Here is a 21453-nt window from a genome sequence, read left to right as displayed (position 1 = left end):
TATCCAGACCAAACCCTCCAACTACAGGACCCTTTTTCTTAATAAATTTTATTTTGGTATTGTAAAAAGAAAAATCAGGACCAAAAAAAGGCAACTTAAAAAGTTCAAATATATACTCCTTATATAATAGAGGCTTATAATTTCCGGGACCTCTCTGGAGAAGGGAGGCCCAAAGGGCAAAGGGGAAGGCAACAAAACCATCACACAACTCAGTCACTCAATCAGAAGAGATGTTGGTAAGAGATCAGTAGGGCATGAAGAAAGGGAAAGAAGAGTGATAGTTTTGCCACCCAAAACTCAGTCCATCTTGAGGTTAACATAGATATAACGGATGAACTTTAGGGAAGAAAAAAAGGAGATGGTGCCCAGCATGAGGAAGAAGACATATCCAGTGAGTAAGGAGTAGCCAAAGAACTCTACTGTCTGTACCACCCCTGACATGTTGGAGCGCCGGGCATAGTAGAAAACTGAGTAGAAGAAAATGAAGAGGCCAGTGGAGCCAACACTCAGCACAGATCGCCACCACCAGCGGTAATCCTCCCCAGACAACTGGAAGTAGGTGAGTGCGATGGAGATGCAAGCCCCCACGCTCAGCAGGATGGCGAAGACGAAGAAGAGGATGCCGTACAAAGTGTACTGCTCCCGACCCCAGACTGTGGCAAAGATGTAGTACAGCTCCACAGAGATGGCACTGTGAAGAGAAGAGACGATACACAGCATTAAAGGGCTGTGCACTGCCAGCACAGTGGCCAGGCCAAACTCCAGCCACCACCCCTCCACGTTACTGGGCCACTGTGGAAAGTGGGCCCTCTCTACTCCCTGCACTGGAGTTCCTGGCTTGATGGGGACTCTTCCACCTATGATTAGCTGCTCTCATTTCAAGAACATCTTCTTTGGTAGGTTGAGAACAGGGATCTTGTCTGGTCTATTTTCCACTGTATTTGTCTGGCACTAAAAGGTACTTGACAAATTGAATGAGTAGTCAAATGGGTTTTAAGCCCCACGTTGTGTCGCCAAAGTCAGAAACTAGGAAGACAGTGAAAGGAGCAATGTCTCTGGAGAGCTTCACAAGTGAGACACCCTCATATTTGAACTGATTCAAGCTCAGTCCTGGTTGGAGAAAGGAGGAACCATTTAGTGATCTCTTAATGGTACAGCTGAACCAGGGATTATCAGCGACAATGGGTTACGGTACAGGGTGAGTACGGAAGGGGAAAGTTAAGGTCAGGATCCTGAGAGTGATGGCCATGGAATAAAGGGAGGATACCTGAAAGGCAGGAAGCCTCCAACAGTCATGTGGACGAGAGAAGACTTGTACCAGGGCTGGGGTGGGATTTCCCGAGCTATGTTCTTGGTGCGACAAGGTGCATCAAAGGGGCTAGCGTTGTTCTTCCCGAAGATACCTCCAATGACAGTGAGGGGAAAGCCCACCAGCAGCCAAACCGTCAGAAGCAGCAGGATGGTGGTGGCTGGCAGAGCCTGTGTTGAACCATTGGCCCAATGCACGGAGTTCACCACACTCCACGTCAGGAAGAAAGGCACTGCAGGGATGGGCCCCAGAGGGAAAGTTAGCACTAGGAGCTACATCCCTGGGAGCACCCAATCAGACTGGACCTAAAGGGGTGAGGAGTGAAACATCCCGCTCCCAGGCTGACTCCACCCTTTCATGTCTTGTTGTTCTTTGTTCCTTAGCTTACCAACACTCCCTCCCCTACCCATTATCATTAAGGATCTAGGCAAGCCCGTTACATTATGATCTAAGAGTGACACAAATCCACCTGCCTCCAAGGGCCTGTCCTGCTGTGGCACTGGTGATTCCTAGTATGAGACATTCCTTTGAATTAAGGCTCTGTTTTCAGAAAGCCCTGGTTCAAATGTAAATGTGGTAGAACAGAAATCAGATACTTAACAGTTGGAAACACAAGAGGTTCAGAATGCAAACTACTACTGCCTTTGAAAGGACAAGCTGGCTTGAAAGGCTAGAGTGGGGAGGCCCACTTTCAAAATTAAAAAAGCTTGGGGGGCTTCCCTGGTGGCGCAGTGGTTGAGAGTCCGCCTGCCAATGCAGGGGACACGGGTTCGTGCCCCGGTCCGGGAGGATCCCACATGCCGCGGAGCAGCTGGGCCCGTGAGCCATGGCCGCTGAGCCTGCGCGTCCGGAGCCTGTGCTCCGCAACGGGAGAGGCCACAGCAGTGAGAGGCCCGCGTACCGCCAAAAAAAAAAAAACAAAACTTGGGGATGGACTTCCCTGGTGGTCCAGTGGTTAAGACACCACGCCTCCAATGCAGGGGGCGCAGGTTCGATCCCTGATCAGGGAAGTGGGATCCCACATGCCGTGCAGCGTGGCCAAAAAAAAAAAACTTGGGGGGAAAGAAAGGGAGTCTCAAAAGATAAATTCAAGAGTGTTATTTCAGTGTAATGGTTGAGAATACAGGCTCTAGAGTTTGACTGCCTAGGTCTGAAACCTGATTCTCTGCTTTTTAGGAGTACAATCTCAGGCAAGTTACTTAACCAGCCTGAAGTTCAATTTCCTCATCTGTAAAATGGGGACAATATTACCTACTTCATGAAGTCAGTGTGACAATTAAATGAGATGAAGGCATGTCAAGTGCTTATCACGTTGCCTAAAACATTTCAAGGGCTTAATATTTAACTATGCAAAAAAAAAAAGAAATGCACTTTTTGTCTTTTGAATGGTTTCCTTAGTGTTTCTTTTACCTATTTTCAGTCCCTTGAAAGCCCTACTCTGACTCTATCTCAGGTTCCATGATGTGTTCTAAGTTCCTAAACTGGCCCACCACGGAAAGGGCAGTCCTCACCAGAGAAGAGACTGGTGGTGAGAATGATGTTCCACACCCAACGCTCGCCTCCAATCTGCCGGTAGAAGTGGCTGGACACATAGCCAGAGATGCAGCAAGTCAGGGCATACAACAAGATGGCTGCTGAGTTAATAGCCCCGTGACGGTGCACATTGAACATGCCCAGCAGCGCCATGACAATAATGCCTGCAGCATGGTAGTGGAAAGCCTGTGTTAGGTCTCACCTATCCCTCTTCTGGCAATTTCATAGAAATCAGCCAGCCCCCTTTCTCCCAGACCCAGGGCTTCCATCAAAACAATATCCCCCAGTTTTGTTGTCCAGAAAACCCACAACAGAATATACACATCCTTGCTAGAGCCATTCCACCCCTTAGGTCTGCCCCTCACCTTGGACAGAAGAGAAGATCTGTAGATCTTTTTCTGAACAAACTACCTACTTAGTTCTACCCCTTGAGAGAAATCCCTAATTAATTTTTATCACCTTACCAGTGCCAAGGGCCAGGAACTGGGCACCCACACCAAGCACAGCACAGAGCAGACCACGGTATGGAGGGAAGCGGAAGACATCTGTATGGATAATTTTCCAGCCATTGTCACCTTGGTCAAAGTCATCACCAGAACCTCCAGAGGTTGTCTCTTCATCCAAGTTGTACCGAGCCAGGTCATTTCGAAGCACACGCATGAGAATGACAGCCACAAAACCCACCAGTAAAAACACAAGCACCATGGAATTAATGATGGACAACCAATGGATTTCCAGTGTTCGGGGAAAGAAACCACCATCGTCACCACGGCGCCTGTCACTCCGACGCTCGACTAAAGTCTCAGACCAGCGCACACTGTAGGTGTGGGTGAGGCCTAGGAACTCATCCGGTCGTAACCCATCTAAACTGTGGGGCTTGACGTCCCGCACTGAGACATTGGCAAATATAATTCGATCTCCGTGGAATTCTAGGTGGAAGTCCAAATGGGTCCAGAGTCCTATCTTGTGGCTGTGAGGCAGGAAGCCACTCTCCTCCATGTAGCCCACAAAGCCACGGATTGGCAAGTCGTCCACCACAAATTCAAAGTAATATAGTTCCTCAATGGCCTGGCGCAGCTGTTCCACCTAAAAAGAGCAAGTTAGGAGTCAGACAAGGCCTCCCCAGGCATTGTATTAGAGCAGGGTTTCAACTTCAGCACTAATGATATGGTTTTTTTTTTAATTAATTATTTTATTTATTTATTTTTGGCTGCACTGGGTCTTCGTTGCTGTGCGCAGCCTTTCTCTAGTTGCGGAGAGCAGGGGCTACTCTTCGTTGTGGTGCGGGGGCTTCTCATTGCGGTGGCTTCTCTTGTGGAGCATGGGCTCTAGGCGCACGGGCTTCAGTAGTTGTGGCCCGTGGGCTCAGTAGTTGTGGCACACGGGCTTAGTTGCTCTGCGGCTTGTGGGATCTTCCTGGACCAGGGTTCAAACCCGTATCCCCTGCATTGGCAGGCGGATTCTCAACCATGCGCCACCAGGGCAGCCCCACTAATGACATTTTGAGCTGGAAAATGCTTTGTTGTAGGGGGCTGCCCTATGAATTGTAAGATGCTCCGTCCCTGGCTGCTTCTCACTAGATGTCAGTAGCGTTCCCCAGTAGTGACAATCAAAAATATCTTCAGAGGACATCCCTGGTGGCGCAGTGGTTAAGAATCCGCCTGCCAATGCAGGGGACACGGGTTTGAGCCCTGGTCTGGGAAGATCCCACATGCCGCGGAGCAACTAAGCCCGTGTGCCACAACTACTGAAGCCCGCGCGCCTAGAGCCCATGCTCCGCAACAAGAGAAGCCACCGCAATGAGAGGCCCGTGCACTGCAACAAAGACCCAACACAGCCAAACATAAATAAATTAGTTAATTAAAAATAAAAAGTCTTTAGACATTGCCAGATGTCTCTTGAGAGACAAAAGCCCCCTGTTGAGAACCACTGGGTAGACCCTAGTATTATGTTGGGATTCTCTGAAATGAGCAAGTATGACTCGACAGGATGAAGGCCTAGGAGGAGAGGGAGGTGTAGGAAGGTCTGCAGTAGACTAAGGAAAAGTGCCCTAAGATAGGAATTGCTGAAGAAAAAAGCATGATAGGGAAAATTGGGCAGCATGTAAAGGAGCCAATTAAAAAAGCCAAGAGGTAGGGATGGCAAAAAATGACTACATAGGTGTGATAGTTGGGACCTTATTACCTACAGAGAAGCTTCGAGTCAGGAGCCCTGGGCTCTAATGTCAACTCTGCAATCCACTATCCATGTCGTCTTGAAGAAGTTACTTCTGAACAAGTATGTTTCTTCATCAACCAAATGCAAATGATAAATACTACCCTCCCTGCCTGCCACATGAGGTTGTAGTTAGAATCAAATCAGATCATTTCCATAAAGGGGCTTTGAAAACCATAAACCTAAGACACTATTATTAGGCCCTGGGAGGGAGGGCTAAGTTCTAGTCAGTGTGGAGAGGCTGACCTGTGCGGAACTGAGCTGCATGTGGCACAGAATTCTCTTCTCCACATTCTCCCGAAAGCGGATCTCGTACAAAGACTCAGCCATCCGGTCCCCATCCAGCACTTCACCCAGGCTAAGGCTTTTGTGGCGTATCTTCTCAGGACAGCAGACTGGAAGCTGATAGTAGTGGTAAGTCTCCTGAGGGTTATGGTAAGGTCCCACTTTGTTGACATACAGAATGACGGGGTCGCCGGCCTTGTAGTGTGTCACACCTTCCACCCCTGGATCTCGACCTGTGCCCAGCAACAGCAGCAGCAGGAGTGGCAACCACCGGCAGCTCCAACTTCCAGGGTGGCCTAGGACTGTCATCCTTAAGGCAGCGGAACCTGTTTGGGGGTAGTCCTGCAGTTATGGGAACCAGGGATCGAATGACTCCCCAGGTCAGGTTCTTTGAACTGAAGCCAATGGCTCCAATTCCTCCCCTTGGCCTTTCCGACCCTCCCTCAGGAGGCCACCTCCCTCCCCACCGCCACACCACACCATGTCCCTCTAGCTCGAACACTGGCCTCCACCTCTGCTATGTAGTCCTCCCAACCTGGGGTCCCCCCCTCCGGCAGCCCGCCTGCCCGGGACCTCCCCGCGCGCCCCAGCCCGTTTCCATGGCAACGCCACGCGGCCCCGCACGTCCGGCACCTTCCCGCCGCAGCCCCGGGGTGCTCTCCGCGCGGGAAGGGCTGGCCGAGGCGGCGCCAGCGGCCTCTGCTGCCCTGCAGCCGCCCTCGCGCTCCTGCCGGGGTCTCCCCCAGAGCGGCGCGCTAGCAGGGGGCCTGGAGAGGACTTGACAACCGACCTCCACGGGGCTGGCCGCTGCGGTGCCTGATCGCAGCGGCTGCGGCCGCACCGCAAAATATCGCGCCCGGCTCACTTCAGTGCTTCCTTGGGGAACCTTTCTACGGCTGGAGGCCCGGCCCAGCTCTGGAGACCCCGCGAGTCTCGGGCTAGCCCGTCGCCCGGCAAGGAGCGGGGTGGGGGGCCCTCCCGGCGACCTGAGGGCAGCTCAGGACACGTCAGTCTTCCCTCTTCCGCCTTCACCCGAGGGGACCTCAGCCCGGCGGAAAGCTCCTTTCCTGGAGCTTGGAGGGGGCCACTCCCCCCAGGCCGAGGCCGCTCGAAAGCTCCCAGGTTTCTCCAGTGGGGGTTGCGGTTGAGACCTGGCTACGAGGACACAAACGCCCTTTTTGGATAAGCGTTGCCGCGGGTCCGGCCGCCTATCCCCGGGAAGGTTTGGGTTGGGCGTCCAAGAGCAGTGCCCGCTGCTCGCGCCCAGTCACTGCCCGGGACGCGGAGCCCGGGCGGCGGCTGCTCCCACACCTAGCGGAGGCCGAAGCGCTTGCCGGCTGAACCAATGGGACTCGCCACCGACTGCTGAGGCCGAGCCCCGAGAGGTGGCTCAAGGTCCTCAACCCGGGCGGGGGTGAGGCTTTGGGCGTCGCTGTCGTACGACAGCAGAGGACACAGCCCATACGAGCGTCCTAGAATCGGATCTCACCTCACTGCTGCTCTGCCATCCGTCCTGAATGGCCTCTCGCCAAAAACCAAATGCCGTAAATAAAAATATCTTACCGAGACTGTACTGGAGGCCTCCCTGACCGTATAGCGACCGTCCCGTGTCCGACGATAGGCAAGCCTGGGCCAGGTTTGGTGCAGAGGCACGCAAAGAGATCGGGTAGTTGCTCTTTTACCCCGTGAACTGGGCCGCCTGACGCTTGTTGTTAATTGCAGGTAAAGAACCTTGACATGCTTGCTTCGGTCTCTATGTTTTTATTCTTTATTTATCTCTGTATATGTGTTTGAGCATCTCTTAATTTTGTATTGCAGATTATTCTGGAAAAGTTTATCCTGTCAAGGGATCTGCCATTAGGGAAATTCCTCTGGAGATCAGACCCAGGGGCCATGACTTCGTTTTGGCCACCTGGGAACAACTTAAGGTTTCCTTTCCTCGCGTAAAGAAAGTGGAAAATCTCAAGCGGTTTCTGGCTTGAAAAGCCCTTCATTTACTCACTTCTGCCCTCTCTGACCCAGCCCTCCTCCCCGCAGGAGGATCCAGGAAGTAGGGGGTTGAGTTTTTTAGACAATCAATTAATTTTGTAATTAGAAAAGTAATTTAGAGTGGCTTTTTTAAGTGATAACCCCCTGGTCTCTAAACCTGGGCCTCCTTCACAATTAACAGCCGCCCCCATAAGATCAGTGCCACCAAGCCTCCTCTGCTTTTCTCTCGAATTATCTTCCAAATTGCCCTTCATGCTGCCTTGGTTCAGGCCCCATCCCCTCACCTAAATTATCATGACAGCCACCTTGCTAGTCTCTTGGTCATCTCTCCCCTTGGATCCATTTTCCATACTGCTGCTGCAAGGATTTTTTCTTTCTTTAGTCTTAAAGATGTCCTATTTCCTGCAACAGTGGTTCTTTTCTTAAAAAAATTTTTTTTAATATTTTATTTATTTATCTATTTATTTTTGGCTGAGTTGGGTCTTTTGTTGCTGTGCGCTGGCCCTCTCCAGTTGTGGCGAGCGGGGGCCACTCTTTGTTGTGGTGCGTGGGCTTCTCATTGTGGCGGCTTCCTTTGGTGCGGAGCATAGGCTCCAGGTGCGCGGGCTTCAGTAGTTGTGGCACGTGGGCTCTACAGCGCAGGCTCAGCAGCTGTGGCGCACAGGCTTAGTTGCTCTGCGGCATGTGGGATCTTCCCAGAGCAGGGCTCGAACCTGTATCCCCTGCATTGGCAGGCAGATTCTTAACCACTGCGCCACCAGGGAAGCCCTAAAAAAATTTTTAAAGGTAACTTTCCATTTACAGTTATTACAAAATATTGGCTATATTTCCCGTGTTGTGCAATACATCCTTGAGCCCACCTTACTCCCAATAGTTTGTACTCCCACTCCTCCACCCCTATATTGCCCCCTCGCCCTTCTCACTGGTAACCACTAGTTTGTTTCCTGTATCTGTGAGTCTGTTTCTTTTCATTAAATTCACTAGTTTGCAACAGTGGTTCTCAAATCTTGGTGTGCATCAGATTCAGCTGGAAACTGATTAAAAACATAGATACCGGGACTTCCCTGGTGCCCCAGTGGTTAAGAATCTGCCTGCCAATGCAGGGGACGTGAGTTCGAGCCCTGGTCCAGGAAGATCCCACATGCCACGGAGCAACTAAGCCCGTGCGCCACAACTACTGAGCCCGCGTGCCTAGAGCCTATGCTCTGCAACAAGAGAAGCCACCGCAGTGAGAAGCCCACACACCGCAAGAAAGAGTAGCCCCCACTCGCCGCAACTACAGAAAGCCAGCACACAGCAACAAAGACCCAGAGCAGCCAAAAATAAAAATAAATAAATTTATAAAAAATAACATAGATACCTGAGTTCCACCAAATCCGGATCTTGGGGAAGGAGGTGACTGGGCATCAGTATTTTTTTAACAAGCTCTGACTTTGATGCACAGCAAAATTTAACCATGAGTACATAGGACAGAGTCAAAAAAAGCTTGGCATATTAGGCCTCTCAGACCTGCATTTAAATTACTTCTCCAGGTGCATTCCCCTCTGGAACCCTATCCTGTATATTTAAATTGAAATCTTGAGTGTCATATTTTCTCAAGCTTGCAAGCTTCATATATGGTTCCTTCTGCCTAAACTGTTCAATCTACCATTCCCTACTTAACCTGCCTGGAGACTTCTTTTGAACAGTGCAAATGCCACCTTCTCTATAAAGCCTTCCCTTAACATTTCCTTACAGGCTTTGTTTATAGAACTTTATCTCACCGTACTGTTATTTTAACTTCTTACGTGTCTGTCTCCCTTGCTAATTGCTAACTCCTCACAGGAGGATTATAATTTATCCATCTTGGTATCCTCAGAGCCTAGCAGTGCTTTTGTATACAGTAGGCAGCTTAATACACATTCCTTGAATGAACTGGTTTATCTGCTGTACGTGATGAGAACAGAGGTGCCACCAAGCTGCCTATCCAGGGCAGCAGAAGATAGGCGGGGCTGGGTGGGCCTCCTTACCACTGTGTGCCCTGGACAGTTGTTCATCTTGATAGACTGAGGATGTAGATCTGGCTTCCAACAGGACTTTGGAACCACCCTGCCAGCAGGATCAGCCTGTCAATAAATAGGAATTTACCAGTAGCCTATGGCATAATGTTGGAGTTTCTGTTTCGTTTTGGAGGATGGAAGATAACTCTGATTCTTCCTTTGTTATTTCCTCTGTGTGCCACCCCCTCCCCCCATCTTAAATCCAGTTATATAACCCCTCTGACACAACCTCTTGTCCTCTGTCTTTCCCACCAAACTTGTTCCATTTCACTGAGACCTGCAACCCCTCCCCCTGTCCTTTGGCCTTTTTCTAGCTTGTCTTCCTAACCCAAGCAGCTTAGATTCTGCATTCCATCATTTTAGCCACATTCTTGCCTGTGTTCTTGATGCCTCTCCCATTCTTTCATGGCGGCTGCTAAGTGAAACCTTAATCTTGGGTCAATATGTCTGTTAATATTCAAGCACCTATATCCAGAATGCTAAAATAATCTTAACACTATGATATGTTAAGATTGTGTGTCCATAAGTTGTGTTTTCCAATCTCATTTGGGCCCTCAGTGCTGCCCAATAATGCTCATTTTCCAAATCAGCTCTCTCCCATTCTCCACAAGCCTTTCTTCTCAAGTCTTTGACTTCATATCCCTTCTCTCATCAGCTGACCTCCCTTACAGCCTAGTGGGAGATGCAAGCAAGAAAAACAGACACCATGTTAGAGAAAGTATTGGAGCTGTGGGAGCACCCAGGAGGGAGGACCATCTAATTTGGGCCTGAACAGTCAGTAAAGGCTTCCTTAAAACAGATCATCAGCTAAGTCCTGAAGGGAGAGTAGGAGTTTGCCAGAACAGAGGGAACAATGAAGGAAAAGCAATTGTTTGGCCGGAGCATTGCATGTATGTTACAAGAAAAAATCGGAGAGGTAAGCAGGGTCAAATTTGAAGCCACATAAAAGAATCTGGACTCGATCTTAAGGAGAACGGGGAGGCACTGAATTGTTATGGGAATAAAATCAGATTTACTCCCTGGACTTCAGGGTGAACACACTGAGGGGAGGGGAGCAGAAGGCTTGCTGGAGTTAAGAAATGAGGGGTCTCGATGAGATTCTTAGGGAGGACAGAAAGGTCTGAGGAAATAAGGCCTATAATAGAAGCCTCGGGGTGTGATTAAGGGGTGGATGGTGGGGGAGGCTCCAGTGGAACCTGAGAAATGGGTAGAGGGATGGAAGGAAAACTGTAGAGTTCAGGGTCATGGAAGGCAAGATAAGAATGCATTTCAAGGGGACTTCCCCGGTGGTCTGGTGGGTAGAACTCCACGCTCCCAATGCAGCGGGCCAGGGTTCAATCCCTGGTCGGGGAACTTAAGAGCCCACATGCATGCCGCAACTAAAGATCCCACGTGCCGCAACTAAGACCCAGTGCAGCCAAAATAAATATTTTTAAAAAAAAATGCATTTCAAGGTTAAGAGGAGTCTCCATCCCCACCTCATAAATCCGAGTGATCTTTGTAACCGTCTTTATGCATATAAAGGTATGGAAGTGATGGTTTGTGATTCTGGAGCCTAGGCCTCCATTGGTCATGCAGCTTGTCTTTTTTTCTCTTGAAATTCAGTGCAAACTGTGTGAGGGAACTTGGGCTACTCTACTGAATAATGAGATCATACGCCAAAACAAACCAGCCAGCTGAGATGATGCCACCAGCTGAATTACCCAACTGAGTCCAGCTCAACTTGTTCAAAAAAAAAAAAAGATTGTTATTTTAAGCCACCACCACCACCCCCAAAAAAGAATACATTTTAAAGTTAGATTCCTTAGAACACGCTTCTACGATACCTTGCGATTCTCTGTGATATTCTGACACTCAGGTGTTTCTCATGCTGGATTATAAACGCTAGCAGAGGCTCTCTTCGCCTTATTGGTTATTTTCTCCCAGGACTCCGTACACTGCCTGGCACATAGCAGGTGCTCAATAAACATGATTGGTTGAAAGGACCAGATCCACGGAGCGAGTCTCACCAAATTATAAAGGTACCTCCAGCAATGAATATGTTCCAAACTGCATTTCCTTCTCCAGCCTTGTGGCCAGTGGTGGATAGAAGGTGGATTATGATGTGTGCGGAACACGGGACCTTGGGGAGTTCCGTAACCAAGAGGAGAAAGAAGTAACAACAGCCAGTGGAGACAAAAAGAACTGCTTTTCCCTTCTTCCCTCTCCAAGCTCCTAGTGGAGAGCTGAGCCCAGCATCCCAGACTTGTATGACTACATAGGCAAGCTTTGGGAGACTAACTTCACTTTGGTACCCTAGCCTTCAGCGGCTCAAGGTGTTGGCTTTCTGAGCAGACAGGAGGCTTTTAAGTAGCAAAGCTCCCTGCTCTCAGCAAGCCCAACACCATGGGGAAGGGAGACACCTTGGGAGCACCATCCACCTCGGCCTACCGCTCTGTCATGGAGGAATATGGTTACGAAGTGGGCAAAGTCATTGGCCATGGCTCCTACGGGACGGTGTATGAGGCTTACTACACAAAGCAGAAAGTCATGGTGGCTGTCAAGATCATCTCAAAGAAGAAGGCCTCTGAGGACTATCTTAACAAGTTCTTGCCCCGTGAGATACAGGTTGGAAAGGGGCTAGAAGAGGGAGCTGGTACCAAGCTGCTTAAGGCTTCTCAAAAGGGGTATGGTTAGGAGGGGGTGGAGCCAGAAACCCCTATACCACAACTGAATGACTCACTAGGCACCTAGGAAAATTACTTGATGTAAATTCAGCTTCTTTCCACCTCACCTCCAGACCCTCAAAAAGTAAAAAGTGCAAAGCATAGGGTTTGTCCACAGGCCACCAGCCCTCTGGGGTTTGATTCTGTTGCAAAGTTCTAGGAAAGTAGCAGTGGGAGAGTAGGAGAAGGCTGGGAGCGCAGCCAGGGTGCTCCCTGCCTGGGTTTGATGGGTCCCTCTCCTGGGGCCAGGTAATGAAGGTCCTGCGGCACAAGTATCTCATCAACTTCTATCAGGCCATCGAGACCACATCCCGAGTGTACGTTATTCTGGAGCTGGTTCAGGGTGGTGACGTCCTTGAGTGGATCCAGCACTATGGGGCCTGCTCTGAGCCCCTTGCTGGCAAGTGGTTCTCCCAGATGACCCTGGGCATCGCCTACCTGCACAGCAAGGGCATCGTGCACCGGTGAGGGCGCTGCCACCCAGACTGAGGCCTTTGGGCTCCCAAGGGGGTTTTATGCACGTCTTCCATGTTCTACCCTCTTTTTTCTTCCCTTGACCTCCCTCCTCAGTATCTAGGCCTATTCATCCACTTTATTTTAATCATCCGGTCAAGAACATTTGTTAAGTACCCACTGTGAGCAGAGCACTTTATGAAAAGTGATGGTGAGCTCCTAGTGATCCTCAGGTACCATCCTCTCTTCCCTCTGGGCTCTGCTCACAACTCCATGACTTTCCTTCCTCTCTGCCCTGTGTCCTCATAATGGCATCTCTCTCCCTCTTTGCCTTTCCTTATCTCTAGCCTCTGACCCCTGGCCCTTCAGCTCCCAGTCTAACACTAAGCCCTCTCCTGACCCCCAGCCTTTCTGCTGCTGGTAGGGACTTAAAGTTGGAGAACCTGTTGCTGGACAAGTGGAAGAACGTGAAGATATCGGACTTTGGCTTCGCCAAGATGGTGCCTTCTAGCCAGTCTGTGCGGAGTAGCCCTTCCTACCGCCAAGGGAACTGCTTTAGCCACCTCAGCCAGACCTACTGTGGCAGCTTTGCTTATGCCTGCCCGGAGGTCTTGCTAGGCCTGCCCTACAACCCTTTCCTGTCTGACATCTGGAGCATGGGCGTCATCCTCTACACGCTAGTAGTTGCCCGTCTGCCCTTCGATGACACCAATCTCAAGAAACTGCTGAGAGAGACTCAGAAGGAGGTCACTTTTCCACCTAACTATGCCATCTCCCAGGAGTGCAAGGTGCTGGCTCCCCCAGGAGGGCTGAGGCCTCAGGGGTGACCTGCAGAGAGGGAATACTCAACCTAGACCTCCCAACCCCAGGGAAGCCTCCCCCCGATACCAGGGCCATTCCACACCCTTCCCTGCCCTAGAATAGTGGGGAGGGCTTAAAGGGCCAACCTCTGGGCTTGCACCTGGGATGTGAGTGATAAGAAGGTTTTAGTCTCTATCTCTTTAGGCCAGAAGGGGATTCTGCAAGGATTTCCCCCAAGGAACCCTTCCTTTCCTTCCCCTCAAGGTGTTGGCTTTCTGAGCAGACAGGAGGCTTTTAAGGGTAAAGTCAGGGCCGCACTCCCTTTCACCAGAGTGGTGTGATGGGCTATCCTGCTACTTTCTTAGGTCCAGCTGCTCATTGTGTGGCACAATGCGGGCCAGCTCAGCCAAGACCTCTCTCTCCCCTGCCCTAGAACCTGGTCCTCCAGACACTATGCCAAGCCACCAAGCGTGCCACCATCCTGGACATCATCAAGGATCCCTGGGTGCTCAAGTTCCAGCCTGAGCAACCCACCCATGAGATCAGGCTGCTTGAGGCCATGTGCCAGCCCCCCGGCACCAATCGTCACCAATCCTTGGAAATCAGTACCTGAAAACGGCGGAAGGAGGAGGGGGTTGAAAGAGGAGCAAAGCAGGAGGGTCTTGGGCTAAAAATCTTTCCCACCAAAAATAAATCTAATTCTGTTTTAGTTCCATCAGCTAGAGTCACAGTCTTCCCTCAGGGGAACCTTAGCAGCGAACACTGCTGAGGGTGAGAGGTGTTTCTGCCCAGAGCTTGTAACCAGTCATCGTGACACTGGTCAAGTCAACATTATAATTTACAGTGTAGCGCATATGTGGCTCATAGGGAAGTGGGTTGGGTGTGCTCAGAGGAACACCTGCTTTGGGGAAGCTTCATTATTCTGGCTGAGTACATGCTCAGTTTTGTCTATCTCTATGCACTCTAAATGTTCAAATAGTGGGGTAGAGGTTGCTCTACCCTGATTGCTCGGTTTGGTCACAGCTCTGCCTGTCTACAGTCCAAGGGGACGGCACTGTTCATTCTTTTAGACATGGGTATCAGGAGGTATGTAATATCTTGGTTCCTTCCTCCTCCAAATGCCACCTTACCCACTACTGAAACAATTCTGGTGAATCATGGTCCCTCATCATTGCTCCTACACGTTGAAGTGACAGTTCAAACCAAGCCTATGAACTATGCGTTCCGGAGAAAGGAAACCTATTGACCCCTTATCCCCGTACGTCTCCTTTCCTACCCTTGAAAGTGGGCTTTGTAAGGGGACAGCTGGTGAGTCACGGGGCTCTCTCGGCAGAGACACAACTGGGTGAAAGCAATGAGGGAAGGCTCAGGGACAGCTCCACACGGTTCTAGGATAAATAACAGATGGCAGTTTCCTCACCCTCAGCACCAGGCAGCTCTAGGACACACCAGCCTGAGAGATGGAACAGTATCTGCCTGGAACATAGTAGGCTGAGATAATGGAAGCTCCCATTTCTCCTATGCTCCAACTCCCCTTCATTACTCTCATTACTACTCATTTCTTGAAACAAAGCTCCAAGGACCAAGAGACGAGTTTCAGTTGTAGACAGGGCAGTATAAGCACTAGGGTTCCATCCGCCCAATTTTATTGCGAACGAGGGCACTGTAACTGCTATTAAAGGGAGCCCAGGGGTTCCTCCTGCACCAAGATCCTTCTTCAGGGTTGAGCCTGGGATGGGAGGGCGACAGACCCTTTTCTCAGGCAGGGTCACACTACCACTCTCAGCAGGACCTCCCAACAAGGCCATGTTCCTTTAGCTTAGCACTTGGCACTTAAGGAAAAGAGAACAATGAAGGCAGCGTCAGGTAGACAAGCCCAGACTCATCAGGACACCCACTCAGCCAACTGCTTTAGTGCTTCTTCATCTTCATCCGTTTTGGGAGCTTTGGGGATAAGGATACCCAGAGAAAGAAAGAAGTGTTAAGGCCTCAGCAACTTCCAACCATCCCCTCCTATAACACTCAGAGCCTGCGGAACGCTCTCTCCCAGCAAAGAACCTAAGGGTATGGTCTTGCTTGCTGGGCTGCTGCTAATTCCCACAGCACCTTTGGGCAAATCAGAAGAAGCTGCCTCTTTCTCCGGGCATTTGCAGCCCTAAACCAGGGGACACAGTTTGCTGAGTGAAGCACAGGCCTGACTTCAGTCCTCATTCCCCTTCAGCCAGGTGCCCTTATGCAGTCAACAACCTGTGCAACTGTAGCAGCAACCCTCTCTGCCTGGATCCTTTCAGGCAGGACGGATGAGGAATAATTTTTCCCCATATCTATCCCACCCTCTCAAGTCCCTGAGATGACAGAACAGCCCTGGGTACCTGGCCCTGCAGGAAGATGTGTAGACGGTACACTGGGCAGTGTGACTGGGGGTTCCTCCTCCTTGTCGCCCACATGTAACAACTCTCGGGCCAATTCCTCCTGCTCCAGCTCCTCTAGCTCCTCCAACAGTTCATCCTGGATATGGGATGACAGGATCGCTCAAGACAAAGGAAAATTCTACTTCCAGAAACATACCACTTTTGGAGTTTCCCCCAAACCTGTCCCACAGTTCTCTTAGGCATTCCTTCTGGCTGGTCCCATGCCTTCTCCAATATTCCTTGACCCCTCACTCCCAATCACCTCATCCACATCATCTCCAAATCCCACGGGTCGAGAAATGGCATCTGAGATCTGCTGGGCCACCTCCTGTTGTTCTGTGATGTCAGCCATCAGTTCATCCACCTTGTCAATGTCCCTGAGAACAAGATACACAGCCCAGAAATCAGGTGACAACCCTGACTTTTTCATCTCACATGAATGAAGACCCTCCTGCCTGTGGCTTCAGACTGACAAATCCATGGCTACTAGATAAAAGAGATCCCTGGAAAAGTGTAAAGAGGCAAATCTGGGCTAAGAAATGGCAAGAAGACGCACTGGGGAGGAATGGTTGCACTCTCTTCTTTGAAGGATCTTTAAAAATGAGGAAAATTGGGAATTCCCTGGCAGTCCAGTGGTTAGGACTGGGTGTTTTCACTGAGGAGGGCCTGGGGTTCAATCCCTGGTCCGGGAACTAAGATCCCACAAGCCTTGCAGTACAGCCAAAAAAACCACAAAAAAGAGGAAAATCATCTTTCCTCCCTAGAATGCCCCAGCCAGCAAAGAGATCACCTTGCAATAAGTAAGGAGGCTGATAGGGGTCTAGCCATCACAGGCAACTCTACTGTAAATTCACATCTGGAGAGGTTTTAAGATTCACAGTACAACATCAAGCTACCCTCCCCAGTGCCGGGGCCCCCTCCTCCCCTCCCCCCGTACCCACATGTCCTGGTAGGCCTTCTTCATGCCTTGGGCAGCAAGGTCCATGGTACGAAGCACTTCTGCATTGGTGGTGGCATTCTCAATGGCCTCACGCTGAAACTCCAGGGTGGATAATGTCCCGTCCGTTTGTGCCAGCTGCTGTTCCAACCTTTTCTTCCTCCGCAAAGCCTGTAGGGCGGCTGATCCAGCCCACACCCTGAACATCAGAGCCAGAAGCCCTTGCTTTCCCCCCCGCCCCCGGGCCCTCCCTGGTGGTGCCTGTCCCTCCCCCATTACCTCTCTTATTCTTCGTCCCATGCTTCTTGGCAGTTTGTAGCTCCTGTTCAATCTTCTGCTCCAGAAATTCCTGTTTCTTGATCAATATCTTCTCCGTCTCCTTCAGTTTCTGTATTGCCTCTTCAGGGGTTGGCCCCCTCTCCTTCTTCTCTGGAGTCCAATGGAGCAGCCCACATTGTGTAAAGAAAAACATTAGTCACCGATTATTGAGTGCATAGTAGTGCTAGGCACTTGACCGTGTTATTGTTAATCCCCAAACAACTTTCTACGATGAATGTACTGTCTCTACGAATGTGAAAACAGGCATAAAGAGGTTAACATTTTGGTCTAAAATCACAATTACTATAGTAAGAGACTGCAAAGGAATTGAAATGTGACAGTATGATTTCCAAAGCCAATATTCTTTTGCTATTCCTAGTTACCTTTCAAGTCATTTCCAGTTGTTTTTTTTAATAGAATTTATTTTTTTAGAGCAGTTTTGGGTTCACAGCAAACTGAGTGAGTGGAAGGTACAAAGACTTCCCATATACCACCTGCACTCACACATGCATAACCTCCTCATTACCGTGTTCCCCACCAGAGTTCAATCACTTTTTATAATTACTGTTCCACTTGCTATTCTAGGAGATACTCAAGGTCCTGATTCCACAGGATCAAACTGAATGAAGTAGGGAGGCTAGAGAAAAAAAAATCTGATCTCAATTTCTCCCTTCATCTTCTGCACTTCTAACAGACTTATTAAAAAAAAAAAAATCTGAAGGCCCTAGCCTGCTTAATATCCTTCCATACTCTCCACTGCCTACAGGATAAAATCCAAAGAACTTTAAGACACACAGGGTCCTTCATGATCTGGCCCCCGTTTACCTCTCCATCCACACTTTCCTCTTCCTTCAGCGCGTGTGCGCGCCCACACACACACTCACGGGGCAGCCAGAACTCCTTTTCCCTAAATATACCATACTTTTTCCTGCCTCTGTTTTGCACAGTTACCTCTTCCTGGAGAACCTCAACCCCCCCATCTGGCATACTTCTAGCCTTCTGTATCACCACCCGCCGTGCCTGCTTCTTCCGCGCACCCCTGGCTTTTAGGTAAATCTACATCACAGAGTCGCCACACTACGCTGTAAATGCCAGATTTTGCTTGTTTAGGAAACTCTCCATCACGGAGTCGCCACACTACGCTGTAAATGCCAGACTTTGCTTGTCTTCCCGCACCACAGAGGAGCTCACGAGGGGTACCTTTCTTGGGTCACCTCAGATTGCCTCTGGCCCAGCATAAAGGAAGCACCAGTGTTTTGGAAAGGACTGAATCCCGACAGGCAGCAACTTGTCCCCCAGGCCTTAACGGCGGGAGCCAGCGCAGCTGCCACGCTCACCACTCGCACCCCCTCCCGGGCCTCGAGCTCTTCCCTCCAAGGGAAGGAAGGAAGGCAGCTGGAGCCAGGCGCCCTGACAAGGCGACGCCTCCTGGCCCGGGAGAAGGCCTTGCTGGACCACCAGCGTTTTCAGGACAGCGTCTCCCGGCTCTCCCCCCGCCCCCTGCGGCCACCACCTCCCAGGGACCAGTCTCGGCCGGGCTCACCCCTCCCGAAGAGCCGGCCGAGCCCACTCATCGCGACCCTAGCCTCTCCCGCCTCCGCCCTACGGCGTCCCGTACGCTTCCGCCTTGCTCCCGGGAGGTGCTGGGCTCATCACTCCGAGACCAGCCTCGGCCAATCCCTCCTTGGGGCACCGCGGCGACATCATCAACAAGCGCCAGCGAGACCCCTATCACGTGCGACCCGACACACCAGCCCCAAACCCACGCGCTCCTCTTAAAGCGGCCGCTTCGTTTCCCACTATATAAAAAGGTCGCCTCACCCTCCCCAACTCAAAACAAAGTCTTTGCTTCCTGGAAGGAAATGTGCAGGGTAATGCACCCCACTACTTGGGGCCAGTGGAAGAGTTCTTCATGTCCTTGACAGAGCTCAGGAGAGGTGTGGGGATGGGGAGAGCATAAGGGAATCACAGTCTTGGGTTTGCCACAAGTTTATAAGGCAGAACCTGATGCAGTCTAATGCCTCACATTAGACTAGAGCGTCGCCAACCTGAGGTCTTGGCACCTCCGGATGGCCCACCCCGGGTCACACGCTAGAAAATTAGAAACAACACACACTGGGTAATATGTCTTCTGCCACACACAAATACACTTTAATAATTTACAAATGCACCTGAAAATGCCCTCCTGATTTCCTTTCAGTCTATGCCTCAAATGAGGCTCATCCACAGGACTGGACCTCAGAGTCCAGCTTGTGCCTTTGCAAATGTCTCTAATCCTTGAGTTAGGGTCTGAAGGCTCATTCCATTCTGGACATGAATGCTGGTAACACCTAGAAAGAAAGAAGCCACAATTTCATCAGGCCTTCAGGGCTCCCTATTATGACTCTCACCTTTTTGGGGTGTCACCTGCATGCAAACTATCCATCCTGTACATATCTACCTAACCCCTTCCCTCTTAGGAGCCCTTTCTCCTCACTCCCCAAATGGCTATCCTTGCCATTCAGTCAGTACCCAGTTTGCTGACATCTACAATATTCCGCTTTTCATCATCAAAGAAGATCATCTGGGAGAAAGGAACTCCAGTCTTCTGATGCAACCTGTGCAAGACACGGCGAGGGTAACCACTCTGGCTTCTTAGCTCCTCCAGCCTCTCTGGTCTTCTGTCTCCCTGCTTCTCCCCTTATCTCAGCGTACCTCTTAAAGTGCGTGACCTTGCTGCCTGGGTAGATCTCCCGATGAACAAAGTATCTGACAAGGTCAAAGAGTTCCAGTAGCTGGTTGGCCCCTTCAACCTCACCTGTCCTGCAAAAAGGTGTAGTAGATGGGATCAGGAGAGTGGAGGGCCAAGGCTGCAAGTGAAATTATGTGTAACCAGGGGGAAATCAACTTGCTGTTCTTCCGGGATGGGTAGGCATCCTCCGCCCTGATTCAATTCCATATCCTTCCTGACACAGGTGGCACTGAGCCAATGTTTATTAAACAAAATGCACAGGAGAAGGTACAATTCGAAGAATATACAAATACCTGCAAGTTTGCACCGCCTAAATTTTTGCAGCCAAGGGGTTACACGGGAAGTCTCCTCATGCATGCACCTCCCAGCATTAGACCGACTCAGTCGCTCTTCTTACCGTGAAGCGGCCGCGACGGGCACCCCCAAGCCCTGCAATCTTTCCAGGACCTCAGGCACCTCTGGGTACAGTCGGACGGCCTGGCCCCGCCTATCTCGTACAGTTCCATCACTGGGGAGGGCGAGAGTGTGCTCAGCTCCCGCGGGGCCCCGCCTGGCCCCAGGCCTCCCCAGCCCCGCCTCACCTGCTTTTGTGGAACGGGGGGTCTACGTGCGTGTCCACCCAGAACGGCCACAGCGTGTAATCTGTGAGAGGAAGGAGGGGGAGGTCTCAGCCTGGGCAGGCGCAGGGCCTCGAGAGCATCAGCTGAGGTTTGGAAAAAACTTTGCCCTACGAAACTCTTCCCAATCCAGCCCCTCACCTAGATCGAAGACTACGAGCTTCGGGAGCCGCGCCATGACCCGCGCCCGCAGGCTGCGCGCACGGAGGCGGGCCTTTCTGCCGCGGCTCCCAGGCCGCCCCGCGGGCCTTAGAGAAGCGGCGACTAGAGCGTCGCCAACCTGAGCCGGGAAGATCGGCCCCAAAACCTCACAAGAGCGCCTTCTGGTGGTGGTGGTGGGGAGGACCGCAGCAAAGTGCCAATGCCAAGTCTCTCCAAGGGATATTCTTCCCTTGCTTCTCCACCCCACCCGGTCTCGCCAGCTTCTCCTGAGCTAGAGGAGACAAGGAAGGGAAACCCTTTCTTCTGGCACCCGTCTCTCATTTTATCTCACCAACTGAGCCCTAAAGTGATCCATCATAGCTTGTCACTCCACACTCATCCTTTCTCCACATCAGCCACTCCACCGTATACAGCCTAGAGCCCTCAGCAATATTCCAGCCATAAAAGAATGCAGTGTCCGCTAAGCTCTTGATGCCTTTCTTGAAACAGGCCCTAAATGTCCAGTAGAGTCACAATGGGGGAGAATTCACTCTCCTGGTTTCTACCACCCGCGTCAGTAGTATGCTGACAGATATGTAACAACCAGTTTGGGGAGAAGGACTGATTTGTATTGTTTGTCAATTTCTGTAAATATTCCTACCATGGCCAATTTCAAGCTACCAACACGAAGTCACTTAATATGGGGTTAGGAAAGATGCCAACAATTAGCTCTGGAGCCGGGTAAGAGCTGGCTCCAGCACACCACTGAGTGTAGACTCTTAAGCATCTGAGAACCCCTCTAAGGGCACATTCTCTTACACTGTCCTACTCCTTCAGCCTGGTATAACTGAGTGTGCATTGGCCCATTTTGATTTCAGTCACGTTTGTGCAATAGAAGAAAGATTCCAGGAGGCCAGGAAATATTTTATTGACAACCAGGGACATAGCCATTAACAGAGGGAAGCACACA

The 21453-nt window shown here is 50.7% G+C and overlaps 4 protein-coding genes across 9 annotated transcripts; 1 reads left to right on the top strand and 3 right to left on the bottom strand.

The window, feature by feature from the left end:
* Positions 1–43: 43 nt before the first annotated feature.
* Positions 44–7065, bottom strand: TM9SF1 (transmembrane 9 superfamily member 1). Of its 3 annotated transcripts, none has more exons than XM_060004775.1 (6): positions 6905–7065; positions 5303–5667; positions 3307–3928; positions 2821–3006; positions 1268–1541; positions 44–691 (listed from the first exon to the last, which is right to left on the bottom strand). In XM_060004775.1, the coding sequence occupies exons 2-6, from the start codon at positions 5648–5650 to the stop codon at positions 298–300; spliced, it is 1824 nt and encodes a 607-aa protein (XP_059860758.1). In that variant the 5' UTR covers positions 5651–5667; positions 6905–7065; the 3' UTR covers positions 44–297. The 3 variants fall into 3 exon arrangements, with proteins under 3 accessions (XP_059860758.1, XP_059860757.1, XP_059860756.1); XM_060004774.1 differs by lacking the exon at positions 6905–7065 and adding an exon at positions 6132–6890; XM_060004773.1 differs by lacking the exon at positions 6905–7065 and adding an exon at positions 5975–6101.
* Positions 7066–11314: 4249 nt separating this feature from the next.
* TSSK4 (testis specific serine kinase 4) lies at positions 11315–13946 on the top strand. 2 transcript variants are annotated; one of them, XM_060004790.1, is made up of 4 exons: positions 11315–11976; positions 12324–12538; positions 12952–13315; positions 13762–13946. In XM_060004790.1, exons 1-4 carry the CDS (start codon positions 11755–11757, stop codon positions 13939–13941), a joined length of 981 nt encoding a protein of 326 aa, XP_059860773.1. In that variant the 5' UTR covers positions 11315–11754; the 3' UTR covers positions 13942–13946. The 2 variants fall into 2 exon arrangements, with proteins under 2 accessions (XP_059860773.1, XP_059860772.1); XM_060004789.1 differs by having other exon boundaries at positions 12916–13315.
* Positions 13947–14922: 976 nt separating this feature from the next.
* On the bottom strand, positions 14923–18687 carry CHMP4A (charged multivesicular body protein 4A). Of its 2 annotated transcripts, XM_060004792.1 has the most exons (6): positions 18538–18687; positions 16956–17105; positions 16681–16858; positions 16002–16116; positions 15701–15836; positions 14923–15272 (listed from the first exon to the last, which is right to left on the bottom strand). In XM_060004792.1, the coding sequence occupies exons 1-6, from the start codon at positions 18566–18568 to the stop codon at positions 15214–15216; spliced, it is 669 nt and encodes a 222-aa protein (XP_059860775.1). In that variant the 5' UTR covers positions 18569–18687; the 3' UTR covers positions 14923–15213. The 2 variants fall into 2 exon arrangements, with proteins under 2 accessions (XP_059860775.1, XP_059860774.1); XM_060004791.1 differs by lacking the exon at positions 18538–18687 and having other exon boundaries at positions 16956–18474.
* Positions 18688–18780: 93 nt separating this feature from the next.
* Positions 18781–20659, bottom strand: MDP1 (magnesium dependent phosphatase 1). 2 transcript variants are annotated; one of them, XM_060004793.1, is made up of 6 exons: positions 20484–20634; positions 20307–20367; positions 20123–20233; positions 19689–19796; positions 19506–19591; positions 19118–19324 (listed from the first exon to the last, which is right to left on the bottom strand). In XM_060004793.1, exons 1-6 carry the CDS (start codon positions 20518–20520, stop codon positions 19233–19235), a joined length of 495 nt encoding a protein of 164 aa, XP_059860776.1. In that variant the 5' UTR covers positions 20521–20634; the 3' UTR covers positions 19118–19232. The 2 variants fall into 2 exon arrangements, with proteins under 2 accessions (XP_059860777.1, XP_059860776.1); XM_060004794.2 differs by lacking the exon at positions 19506–19591 and having other exon boundaries at positions 18781–19314; positions 19736–19796; positions 20484–20659.
* Between the last annotated feature and the right edge of the window lie 794 nt (positions 20660–21453).

The sequence above is a fragment of the Delphinus delphis genome, chromosome 2, assembly GCF_949987515.2.
Source record: "Delphinus delphis chromosome 2, mDelDel1.2, whole genome shotgun sequence".
In the NCBI taxonomy this organism is placed as follows: Eukaryota; Metazoa; Chordata; class Mammalia; order Artiodactyla; family Delphinidae; genus Delphinus; species Delphinus delphis.
The sequence above is the reverse complement of the archived record's forward strand: the minus strand, read 5'-3'. Positions and strand labels throughout refer to the sequence as shown.